Source organism: Guillardia theta (genome assembly GCF_000315625.1).
Source record: "Guillardia theta CCMP2712 unplaced genomic scaffold GUITHscaffold_27, whole genome shotgun sequence".
Taxonomy (NCBI): Eukaryota; class Cryptophyceae; order Pyrenomonadales; family Geminigeraceae; genus Guillardia; species Guillardia theta.
The window spans coordinates 621,812-633,606 of NW_005434647.1; the positions used below are offsets into that span (position 1 = coordinate 621,812).

The 11,795-nt window shown below is 53.3% G+C and overlaps 3 protein-coding genes across 3 annotated transcripts in view; 1 reads left to right on the forward strand and 2 right to left on the reverse strand.

Annotated features, from left to right (window-relative positions):
* Positions 1–38: 38 nt before the first annotated feature.
* Positions 39–2,877, reverse strand: GUITHDRAFT_162802 (hypothetical protein). Its single transcript, XM_005834125.1, has 20 exons — positions 2,673–2,877; positions 2,483–2,614; positions 2,355–2,423; positions 2,212–2,298; positions 2,111–2,161; positions 2,011–2,062; positions 1,879–1,968; positions 1,772–1,830; positions 1,653–1,715; positions 1,558–1,608; positions 1,449–1,496; positions 1,151–1,243; positions 1,016–1,105; positions 846–887; positions 710–801; positions 575–647; positions 436–526; positions 348–382; positions 253–297; positions 39–195 (listed from the first exon to the last, which is right to left on the reverse strand). Exons 1-20 carry the CDS (start codon positions 2,829–2,831, stop codon positions 181–183), a joined length of 1,437 nt encoding a protein of 478 aa, XP_005834182.1. The 5' UTR covers positions 2,832–2,877; the 3' UTR covers positions 39–180.
* Positions 2,878–4,609: 1,732 nt separating this feature from the next.
* On the reverse strand, positions 4,610–6,617 carry GUITHDRAFT_107114 (hypothetical protein; the record flags this gene model as incomplete). The annotated part of the gene is made up of 6 exons (XM_005834126.1): positions 4,610–5,254; positions 5,300–5,573; positions 5,632–6,003; positions 6,049–6,165; positions 6,217–6,274; positions 6,587–6,617. The coding sequence occupies 6 exons, from the start codon at positions 6,615–6,617 to the stop codon at positions 4,610–4,612; spliced, it is 1,497 nt and encodes a 498-aa protein (XP_005834183.1).
* A 339-nt stretch (positions 6,618–6,956) lies between these two features.
* GUITHDRAFT_107115 (hypothetical protein) overlaps positions 6,957–11,795 on the forward strand; it is a gene marked incomplete at both ends in the record, with an annotated part of 7,156 nt that continues 2,317 nt past the window's right edge. The window contains 10 exons of the mRNA XM_005834127.1: positions 6,957–8,531; positions 8,669–9,107; positions 9,430–9,484; positions 9,535–9,641; positions 9,972–10,031; positions 10,400–10,797; positions 10,848–10,910; positions 10,961–11,022; positions 11,271–11,350; positions 11,493–11,595. Of these exons, the coding sequence (XP_005834184.1) occupies positions 6,957–8,531; positions 8,669–9,107; positions 9,430–9,484; positions 9,535–9,641; positions 9,972–10,031; positions 10,400–10,797; positions 10,848–10,910; positions 10,961–11,022; positions 11,271–11,350; positions 11,493–11,595 (2,942 nt within the window). The remainder of the gene's footprint in view (positions 8,532–8,668; positions 9,108–9,429; positions 9,485–9,534; positions 9,642–9,971; positions 10,032–10,399; positions 10,798–10,847; positions 10,911–10,960; positions 11,023–11,270; positions 11,351–11,492; positions 11,596–11,795) is intronic.

The following is an 11,795-nucleotide window of genomic DNA, read 5'->3' on the forward strand; positions in this document are numbered from 1 at the left end:
CGCCGAATGCTCGTCGGTTCAAGTAGGGCGGGAGGTTTGTCTTGTTGTCTATTAGTTGGACTAGAGGCCGAGATAACAATCGGTTGAGCTACGGCATCAAGTAGGAAGCCCCTGAAACTTGTCCAACTTTAATGTCGTCCCACAAAGGACGGGAACAGGCGTCCACCATACTCGCAGGCTTCATCGTCTTGACACCTGCAGGTCACAGTTGCTCTCAACTCACCGCCTCCATCCTCCTGCTTCTCCTCTCACCGGCGGTTTCCACTTCTCCATCTCCTTTTGCTGCTCCAGCAGCACCTGCAATGGACGTCAGGTCGACTGCTGGGCAGCGGCATCAAGTTTCGCACCTCCAGTTTTTTGTCGATGTCATCAGTGTTGAAATCTGGCAGGCAAGCTCTCCTTAGCACACCTCCTGCACCTCCAGCGGGTCTCAACCTGTCGTGGAGATAGAGGGCTCTGCTTGTGCAGATAGCATGGGAGAGCTGGCGGCTGCGGGTTGTGCAGCATCGCGCGCGTCCTTGTTGACCTGCGCTTGCGATGAGTCGAAGAGTCGAAGAGGGGGCACGAGCAACACCTGAAGCTGAGAAAGGAACCGACGATCATTCCTCATCATGTCTCGTACTTTCTTCTCTCTCTTCAGAGCCCTCCTGCAAGGCAAACCTCCCGCGTCAGCTCACCTCCTGATCGGCCCCAGCTCATGGTTCAGCACCTGTTCCTTCCTCGTAGCCATTCTTTGATGACTTCATCCACCCTCTCCGCCTCCATCAGGTCCTTCTGCTTCTGTTCTTCGCGCTCTTGCCGCTGCTCTTCTTATCAGCTGCTCCCCGTCATGGTCATGTCCTCACCTTCTGAGCGCTCTCAGCATGCAGCATTGCACGAATCTCGTCCTGCGACCAAGACACTAAGACACCGCCTCCTTTTTTCCTAGGAGTTTCTCCATCCTCTCCCACCCGCTGTCCCTCCTCTGCATCCTCTTCCATCTCTTTCTCCTCCTCCCCATCCTCCATCGTCTGACCTTAGATGGCTCTCGCGCATCCCCCGCAGAGAACGCTCGATGCTTTTGGTCGCTGTACAGGCTCGGACTCTTCCTCGTGCTCCTCTGAGACTTTGGAGGGTGTGAAACGGAGGAGGACGAGAACTAGCAGCAGACCTGCACGGCTCGGTACGGGTCGCTGGTGTTGCGGGATAGGAATTGAAAACCTATCAAGTCCTGTTTCGAGAACTCGTCTCTGAGAGTGAGAGCCTGTGGCAGGTGTGAGGGTAGCAAGAGGTGGAAAGGAGGGATCCAAAGCATCCATAGTGCAAGGATGAGATAAAAACGAAAATCAGAAATCAACAACAAGCAAAGAACAACCAATAAAACGTGAGAATACACCAAGCATGAAGGGCCAGAATAACAGAAACCAGTATTGTTGGCGTTCGGAAGGTTCAAGAACGAATTTCATCACCTCTCGTCGCTCATCGTTAGGAGGAATGATTTTGGCTGTGTAAAAGACCTAGAGAGTCAATCAGCCATGGCTGAAGCAAGATGCGCGTTATGTCAGCAGTGAAGATTACTTGGCTCGGTTGATTCAGCTTTGCTTCTGTCCTCCTCTTGACGAACTTGAACTGCGGAGTGTCATGATCGGAGTAAGATGGTCTTCATGCATCACTTGTCCTGTGTTGACATCAATCTCGCTGCTCGATGTGCTGTTGATGAAACCCACGTCCCTTGCCTTGATCAACCACAAGTTAAGGCTAGTGACGTCACAGGCAGAAACCGCTTCCACACCTGGTTGAGGCCAAGGGTGACAGCATTCTCCTTCACAGTCTGCTCGTCTTTCATGATGGCTGTCACATCCTTCAGAAACATCCAAAGGACTCGACAGCTCTCAATACCAGCCACTCTCTCTTCCAACTTCTCTAATTTCCTGATATTGTTTACAGCATCCGGTGACATCCCAATATCTTCAGGGTTTTGATGAAACTCTGCAAAACGTGAGAATCTATTGACTTCATCTGTCGATCTACCTGTTCCATAGATGGCTTGTAGCCCGTCGGCCTGTCCTAGTCTAGCTTTCTTCTGCGGCGGCGCTGGTGAGTGAAAGTGAGCAAAGAGCACTAATGTCACCTGCTTCTCCTGCTCTGCAAGAAACCTGCGATACCTTACACGTCTCATCTCCTGCAGAGAGCCCTCAGCTATTCCCGTGTGAGAGGAGAAGAGGTATGAACCTTGGCCTCGAGGTCTTGCTTTAGCTTCAGGATTTTCTCGTGCCTTTCAGCAGCTTTCTGTTGGTGTTTTTGTCGTTCTTCAGCCTCCTAAACACAAGAATCTCAACTTCAAACAATCCATCACACTCCAAGATCTGTTTCACCTTGTTCAACAGCTCCCGGTATTTATCAACTGGGAGCTCAAGTGGACTGTTTTCAACAGAAGCCGAGATCTGTGTCAAGGCTGTAAACAAGACAACCAGCTTCCATGCCGGGTTGCGATGATATTTACCTCTTTCAACCACACGGACTTCTGTCTCACTCTCTCAGCAGCAGGATTGTAACGAGGAACCTCCTTGAATCTCTTCTGCTTCACAAGCGCTGCCTTCATTGCCGCTTCGTTGGCAAGCTTGTACCAGTTCAACTGCGGGCAGAGAGAGCAGTCAGGGTTGCGTCATCCTGCAGAGCACACATGCGCTCACCATTTTCAATTCCTCTTCCACTCTTCCTCTTCCTGTTCGGTTCTGACTCACGGGATCCGCTCCAAAGTCCGCAGCAAAGAATCTTGGACTTGCACCAGGAGCGGCGGGAAGGCTGACATGATCTGAAGCATTGCCCTCCTCATCGTAGACAGCAACCATGTTGATAGGAATTTCCCTCGTCACTCGCTGCTCCTCCGTGTTTCCTGGTGATTTTGCTTCAGTACAAGGGAGTACAACAACCATTCGAGGCGTCCAATAGATGGACAAAGAACACTGAACAAACAGTTCTCACATCCAATGATCATCCGTTTCATTCCTGTGAAGCACCCATCGCTGTCCTAATTACTTATACACCTGAGCTCACATTCATCTGCACTCCATGCCAGCTCTCTCCTACAACCTACCATGATTCAGTGAATCGTTACTCCCTGATATCTTTTCCCCTTCACGCCATTCTCATATCGTTCTCAGTTTCTGTTGCGCTGTCACTTCTTGCCTATCTTGCTCTGTTGAAGCTGCTCATCTCCATCTCATCTCCCCTCTTCCTCCTCTCTTCCTCCTCCTCCGCCCATCTTGTCTCCATGCCCTTTTGAGCTGCCACGCTCCAGCCATAGAACTGCCAACTGCCTGCCACCCACCCTTTCACCTTGTTGTATCACCCCTTCAAAGTCACCATTTTGACATTACACCCCTACAAGTAGTATTCATGACCCTACCCTCATCCATGAAAATATACCCCAAAACAGCCATGACCCCATCTTTTTTAACCCCTACCCCCGATTTCACCCATTACAGTTAAAACTTGGTGGAGGGGGATGAGGCCTTATTTGCACCTAACGTTACAAACCGTTTCAGATTGCGGATCTACGTTACATGCGTTACTTTTATTGCGACGCATCTCCATATTCCAGCAAATATGAACGGACGCGGTCAACAAGCGCCTCCTCCTCACGCGATGGCGGGCAACCCGATGTACCCCATCCACCCCCTCCACCCCAACCACTCCTTCCCTCCTCCTCCTGCCCCACCCATCCACCCGCCACCGACCCACCAGTCGCTCTTCTACCACCACCCCCACCACCACCATCCGCACCACCACGATGCCCACAAGCAGGCGATGATGGAGCAGCAGCAGCAGCAGTTGCAGCAACAGATGCAGCAGCAGCAGCAGCAGCAGCAACAGATACACCAACAAGTGCAACAGCAGATGCAGCAGCAGATGCAGGGAGCTGTCAATGGACAACCGGTTTACTTCCAGTCCTCTACGGTGGTTCCGCACCATGTGCATGAGTCCCACCAGCTGTTCCACAATCACTACCACCCGAAGCATGCAACACATCATCACATGCAGGCGCCGCCGGCGACCTTGTTCCCTCAGAATCAGTTCCAGCATCTGCCGATCCTGCACATTCCACTTGGAGGCGGATCTGCGCCTCATTCCTTCCAGTGAGCACGCAGCTCTCAGCGGATGCAACAAGGCTCGAGATCCCTCAGCACAACAGTTGAGCTCGTATGATGAGTTGAGCTCGTGAGATGATTTGAGCTCGTCTGTAGATGTCTGCTCCCTTGGTAGCTTAGATGCTCCAAATGGTAAAGTGGAAATAAAACTGGACCTTGATATGACGACTTTGATGTGGCTTGCATAGCTGAGAGGGCTATAGGTGGTAGGGTGGGAATCAATGCAGGAAGATGTTCTCATAGTACAATAGCCGGACGTTTGCTCGCACTTCCATCGAGCCGAAACTCAGTAAATTGCATCGGAGTCGAAATAAGTTTCATTCCCTCCATCTGTATCTGTACATCGAAATATCTTGCGAGCTTGCTAGTTTTTGCAAATCTCATCCCCCTCGCTCCTCACTGAAACGAATAAAGCGTAGAGCAAATACTCCCACGCCAAGTGTTTTCGCACGTGCTGCAGCATCTGCAAGCAGGCCCCCCTAGACTACTTTCTCCTCTTCCTCATGGCTGTAATGGTACCCTTCTGCATACTGCAGACCTTTCTCGAAGTCCACGTACGAGAGGACGAAGAGCCCTGCGATGGCCATGACAACCAGCCCGATGAACCCTGCCTTCTCATCGTACGCGAACGTCAGAGTCGCAAAGAGCAACGGCCCGAAGAAACCAGCGACGCGATTCATCATCCCCATGAACCCAAAGTTGTGGGAAGCCTTCTCCTTGGGGGTGAGCGACCCCATCAACACCTTGCTGAAGATGAAGGCTCCTGATCCCGCCGTGGTCATGCTGATAATGACGAAGAAGAAGTCCGCCACATTCGTCATCCAGGCGCACATGATGATCGAGATGATGGTAAGGACGATACACGCCATGAAGCAGATCTTGGCCTCAGCGTACTGCGCCAGCCCAAGCCAAGCAAGGGCTGCTACAGCACCAAGAACCTTGTAGAAGACAGCCCCGAGCACAAGCGCATGCACGGGCAGCCCAATCTGTGCTCCGTACACAAGATAAACAGCATGCAGAGTTGAGTTTGCATCGTTGAAGAGCATGAGGCCCACCAAAAACTTCATCATCTCAATGTTTTGAAGCGTGATAAGCGTCTCTTTCCATGAGAGCACCAACGAATCCTGACAGCAACGTCAGGCCACACGACTCAGCCGGCAGCACGTTACCGCAAGTGAAGTGCCCGCGAGGTAAGTATCGTCGTCTTCTTCTTTCAGCCAAATCCACATGGGGATGGCCAGAAGGACAAACCATATCGCACTTACAACGAAGCAGAAGATGATGTAGTCCCTACTCAACTCCCGCTTCTCCATGTCTGACATACCCAAGGCAACCATCAAGATTGCACTCCCCACATTGCCGATGAAACATTGGAAGCAAGCAACTTTCACCATGTCCTCTCTGCCCGAGAGGAACATGATCAGACTGTTGTAGAAGCAATGCCTGCGGAAAAGAGAGCATGCTCAGAATCAAAACAAGATAGGAACAACGAGGTTCGTACATGATTGACGTCAACGTCATTGCAATGCCAATGACCAAGAGAATCTCTCGCGCGTCAGAGCTTCGAGATTCAAAGGCAAACATAGTCAAAAAAACGATAGAGAGGGCGGATGTAGTGTAGGTAATTAGCTTCCTGGCCGAGTACCGATCGGCGAGTGCTCCTAGAATCGGGCAAAGAATTCCGGCAATCAACGTAGAAATCGCCACCATGAAAACCCAACTTCCAGAAGCGTCCCCGAGTTTCAAAGAGCTCATCACTTCCTCTTCAACCTCCTCGATCTCCGTCAGGTTCCTCGGATCGAACGACAGCACTTTTCCCGCGTTGGATATCAACGACGACGCTCCCATGGGCATCATTCCTTCACCACTTGTGCTGCGGACAAGTCATGTTATGCAGCCGCGCGCGCGTTAGCCTCACCTTCCAGGGGTGGACTCCCTCACTCGACGAACGAAGATGATGGGAGCTAATGTAGAGATGGTAACGGAGGCATATCCCCAGCAACCAGCATCGAATAAGGCATATCCCCACTGCGCCCTGATAGCAAGACGAGGATCATCCGAGGTAGCCGGGATGAGCATAACTCACCTGTCCAGGAAATTGAGGAAGCTCGGCCTTGAGTACTCGACGACAGATACACTGGAGACTGGACAGGATGAATCAGGAAAAGCAAATATGATGTGATCGTCAAAAGCAAATATGATGTGATTGACGATCACATCATATTGTTTTGAAATGTAACTATCTATGCTATCTGTTTGCAACGTAACTATTCCACTTCTCTTGGCTTCTATTGCAGGAAAGCTTCAACTCCGCACTTGAAACGACCTTGTATAGAGGAGAAAGGCACGAGAACAAGGAACACAGCAAGGCAGATCAGTGAGAACAATCATAGAACAATCATAGAATGCATGTCTCTCCACCCTTATCTGTCATCCTCCTCCTCGTCGCTCCTCACCTGGTCTGCCATTGCCCGAGTTCTCCGCCATTGCCTCTTCGCCTGCTCCGTTACAAAATGGACTCAAACTCATAACCGTTATTATTTTACTCGTTACAAAACGTTCGCAAAGTAGTTACAAACCGTTATTTAGGGGTTCGAATGGCAGATCAGCGCGAATATCATATCAGTTGCCGGGCATGGCAGAGGTGGCGGTTCTTCTGAACCATGGCATCATCATGCAACGATGCTGAACTCAACCCCCTGATGTTCGCCCTCTACCAGCCATGAGCCTCGTCGCCGCTGCAGAGATGTTTGTTCCTGTTCACCATCATTGATGTTGGAGTTAGAACGTATGAGAGTCTCTTCTTTGCCTCTTCTTCCTCTTTGAATGCCTGGGAGCATGAGAGGAAGGGGATCAGCTGATGCTCCGCTCAGTGCCAACTCTGTTGGTTTCTCCTCTCCCTTGAACATCAATTCTCCTCAAGTTTTCTCAGTGTACAACCCTCAGTCTCGGCCGGTCAAGTCGATGATGAAGGATAACCGCATGCCATTAGGCAGACAAGCTGTCAGACAGCAGCAGCAGCTTCGTCGCTCGGAGATGTCAGCGCCTTCACCTCGCCGAGATCCTGAAACCCAAGGCCTTGCAGGCAAAGCAAGCTTTGAGCAAGTAATCAGCTTTCTCCGTGAGTTCGGCGAGAGAAGCTCATGGGAGAAAGTTCTATCGCGTCAGGACACGTCCGGTGAGAAGCAGCTCGATCAGCGTCAGTTCGAAGAAGCCTTGAGGGAGTCTGGATTCGTTTCATTCATGCGCATGAGCCCAATATCGGTGTGGGATCGAGCTGTTGGCAAGTCCTTCCGAACGAGCGGCGTTGCTGAGCTTGCGACCACGCTGTCTATCGTGTGTGCAGAAGAACGCATCCGTCTCCTCTCCTCTGAGTGCTCCTTTGTTGATAAGATCTGCGCGAAGATGGAAGGCATGACGTGGCAAGGCGAGGCATCGGTCGAGGGCGATAGTGAGGACAGTCTGGAGAGCGAGCGATGCAGTGAGGCATCCAAGGAGGTTGCAAGCGGCGATTGCGAAGGTGCTGGGAGTCAGGAAGACGAACACGTTGTGCAAGAGGAGGCAGGTTTGTTGCGAGAGGCCCCGGGCGATGCTGAGCAGGCTGCTGCTCCATCCCTCCGGCTCTCAGGGCAGGATCAGGGAGGCGATAGAGGGCAGGAATGTTCAGCCGAGCAATCAAGAGAAGGTCATCAATCCTGCCAGCAGCTGCAGCAGGAGGAAGACGATGCAGCATGCGGTGAGCACGACGATATGATGTGGGAAGAGGGGACACAGGAGGGAACGGCTCCTTCTCCTCGGGCCGCTGCAGTTCCTATGCAGCACCCAAGAGCTGACGAGCATCAGGATAGGAAGGAAGCAGGCAGAGAGCAGACGACTTCTACCGACGAAAATTCTCCCGCGCCTGCTCTGCTACCTCAACTTGTTCACCGCCCGATCCACTCAGTTCACCGCAAACAGTGGGAGTTCTCTCAGAAGGAATTCAAGGCAGCAAACGTCCCTCTCGATCGCCAGCGCATTCTTCAAAGGCTCGTCAAAGCTGCTGCCACCAGCCGCCAGGACAATTTGAGCGATGGCGGCAGCCAAGGAGATGGGGCCGAGGGAGGACATGATGGACCTGAGACGCTATCCTGCAGGCTGGTGCGCTTCCCGCTGAGTGAGGAGGGGGAGATGCCTGGCGGGTGCGGCATCATGAGATACATCTTGTCGTCAGAGGAGAATGCTGACAAGCTGGAGACGAGCTTGGGGTCGTCAGATGGGGAGGATAAGCTCGACGACGTCGATGCTCCCTCCGCTGGAGGGGGTGCATCGGAAGGGAACCAGGGATCTGAACTTGAGACCTTGCCGCCTGACGGAGGTTCTAGTGTTGTGCATCCTTCAGTTCCGGAGGACCGCTCTTGTGCGGTGAGTCATGATCAGACAAACCCGGCAGAGAGAGTTGAGTTAGGGGCCCCGGGTGAATATCCAGGAGAAGAAGGTCACGAGTTCAGCCATCAGGTGCCCGTCCTAACGTCTCTGCTGCGTGTTCTCACGCCTTCCAGGTGGCAACGATCATTCTTGAGCTCGATGGAGTGCTGCAAAACATCCCGCTCGTCCACTACCTCTCTCGAGATGACCCAGAGGATGTCTTTCCTCCAGCAGCTGCAGGCGATGAGAGCGGAGGATTCCATCCCCACACCCTCCCTACCGTCTCATCCTCAGCCTGCTTGCCTGACGTCTCGCTCCCCCCGAAGGTGGATCAAGGGAAGGATTATCAGCAGTGGTCAGGAGATGAAGTGAAGAATCGACCGGGGGCAAGGGGAGGAGGAGAACAGGAGGATACAGACGCTTGTTGGAAGTCCCTGGACATGGAGGAAGAGGAGCTGATGTTGAACCATCCTCTTCCTGCTCCTCGTCCAGTCGCTCCAGCTTCTCTCTCATATGCTGAAGACTTCAGCGTGAGATCTTTGATCGACCTGAAGAGGGAGACATTGTTGAAAGGTATGCGACACCTCTCGCACCACCTCCTCACTCAGATCTGACGCGGCCTTTCTGGATTCCACAGAATTCTCGCAGCCGAGAGACGAGAGGCAAGATCAAAGTCAAGACACTCCCCGGCCTCGCACATGTATGGACCCTTCTCTCCTCCTGTTCCATACGTCTGTCTTCCTCCTCCTCCCCCTCCTCCCCCTCCTCCCCCTCCTCCCCCTCCCACTTCCCCCCCCCACCTCCCCCCCCCCCCACCTCTTTTCCTCCATCCCTACTCTCTACTGCTGTTTTGTTCTGTTTGGTTGTTGACCTTGACATCACATGTCTGCTGCAGTTGCTCCGGTAGCAACAACGCTCGATACTCCTTCGCATGATGCTCATACTGCCCGGTCAGACCTTGCTTTCCTTGCTCCTCCTCTGACGTGTTGGGATGGGGTAGAATACATTTAGAAGATGAGGAGAAGACAGAGAATGAGGAGGAGCAGGAGCAGGAGCTTCAGCAAGAGCAGGAAGGAGGGCGCTTCCTGGAATGCAAATACAAGGAGGGTACGGAGGGCTACTCGACCACTGTCACTCTGAGCAGCGGAGAGAGGATAATCATTTCACCTTGCTCGTTCGACTTCTCCTCCTTCCATGAGATCTTAGACGGGGGGGAAGGAAGCGCTTTTCCCTGGGAGGAGAAAGGGGAGGACGAACTTACCAGCATCGCTGCATCCCTCCTGAATGCTGGTACTCTCCTTGGTCTCTTTCCCCTCCTTCCCTGCTCTGTTCTTCACCCCTTTCCTTCTACATCCGTGGTCGTTCCTTCTTTCTTCCCCTTCCTTCCCCTCTTCCCTCATCTTTCCTCTTCCAGCTTCACCTTGACAGTTCGAGCAGACCTGCACGAGGTGCTTCTTGACGCATGGATTGCTGAATCCGCTCCTTTCTGGCTGGCAGGTCGCTGAATGCCTCCCTCCTCCTCCTCCTCCTCCTCCTCCTCCTCCTCCTCCTCCTCCTCCTCCTCCTCCTCCTCCTCCTGGCGGTGTCGCTCACTTTTTCTTTGCCAGTGGTACTGCAAGATCTCGACCTGCCCCTTAGGCTCGCGAAGCTGAAAGCATGCAAACTCCTACTGAGTGCTGAGAGGTCATAGAGGAAGAGGAAGGGAGGAGAAGAGAAGAGAGGAGAGGAGAGGAGAGGAGAGGAGAGGAGAGGAGAGGAGAGAGGGGGGAGGGAATAGGAGAAGGAGTAGGCGGAGGAGATTCAGATGAGGAGAGAGGAGAAGGGAATACCTGGTGTCATCTGCTGCTGAAGTTGTGTGAGCGCAGGAAGAGGTTGCGGCGAGAAAAAGAAGCCTCGCATTCGAGATGGCGAGGCGCAGCTGAAGGTAGGAGGAGGAGGAAGGAGGAGGAGGAGACGAGAGTGGGAGGTGGTGGGGATGGAGTGTTCGAGTGTGAACGTTAGCGCAGAGCTAGAGGAAGCGAGGAGGACGAAGGGAGCAGTCAGGAAGAGCAGCACGGAGACAAAGAGCTCCAAGGTTCGATCCGCCAAGACGAAGGAGAAGGAGACTAGCGACGCGGAGAAATCTTCTGAGTTCAGAATCCTCTTGCTCGAGGTGATGGAGGGCCTGGTGGAGTTCATAAGAGATGGGTGTGGTGGGGATGATGATGACGATGATGATGACGAGGAGGAGGAGGAGAAGGTGGGATGGGAAGGCACGAGGGAGGTGGATGGGGAGTTCAAGATAGCGATGGAATAATGGTCTTGCTCGCACAGAGCCTGGTGAACAAACTTTCCTTGGCTCATGCCATGAGCTCGTTCCGCCTCCATGCAGAGATGGTGAGCGACGCGTGGAGGAGAGAGGTATTGAGCTGACGGTAATCGCGCAGGTCAAGTGCTACCAGAGGTTGACCTCGCCCCTGTCAACGACGAGGAGGAAAAATCTGCTCAGGTCAGTGGAGATTTGAAAGTCAAAGTTGCTGGGGCAAAGGAAGCAGGGGAGGGAGGAAGGTTCAGGAGGAGGGAGGGAGGGAGGGAGGGAGGGAGGGAGGGAGGGAGGGAGGGAGGAGGGAGGGTGGGAGGGTGGGGAGGAGGAGGAGGAGGAAGCAGAGGAGAGAGGGAGGAGGAAGGGGAAGCAAGCTGGCGAGAGGGAGGGAGGATGGTTTGCTTTTGAGTTAGCCTTGATGACTTGGGCGACAGGATGGGGCTGATGGGGATGAAGGAGCATCGAAACGACATGAAGCGAGCGATCGAAAAGAGCGAGATCATGCTGACGTCAGGTGATGCAGGGGAGGAATGTAGGAGGAAGAGATAGGGAAGGGGAGGGGAGCGGGAGCAGGGAGAGGAGGAGGTGGTGGAGAAGGAGGTGGTGGTGGTGGTGGTGGAGGAGGAGAAGTCTTCAGGCTGATGTGTTGATGGTAGCGATGAACCTGATGATGCGGGGAATGTTTGAGGTCTGGACGAGCGAGACGCTCATGTGCAAAGAGACAGTCAAGCTTGAAGCGAAATGCCAGAGAAGGCGGAGGTACGCAATGCTGTCGGTCGGACGAGGATGGTGGAGAGGAGTACATATCTGATGGAGGAAGGAGAAGGGAAGAGGATGAGGAAGGGAGGAAGGTGGCGGAGTGGGCAGGCTGGAGAGGAGAGGAGAGGAGAGGAGAGGAGAGGAGGAGGAGGGGGAGGGGAAGAGGAGGGGAGAGGGAGGGGAGGGGAGGGGAAGGAGGA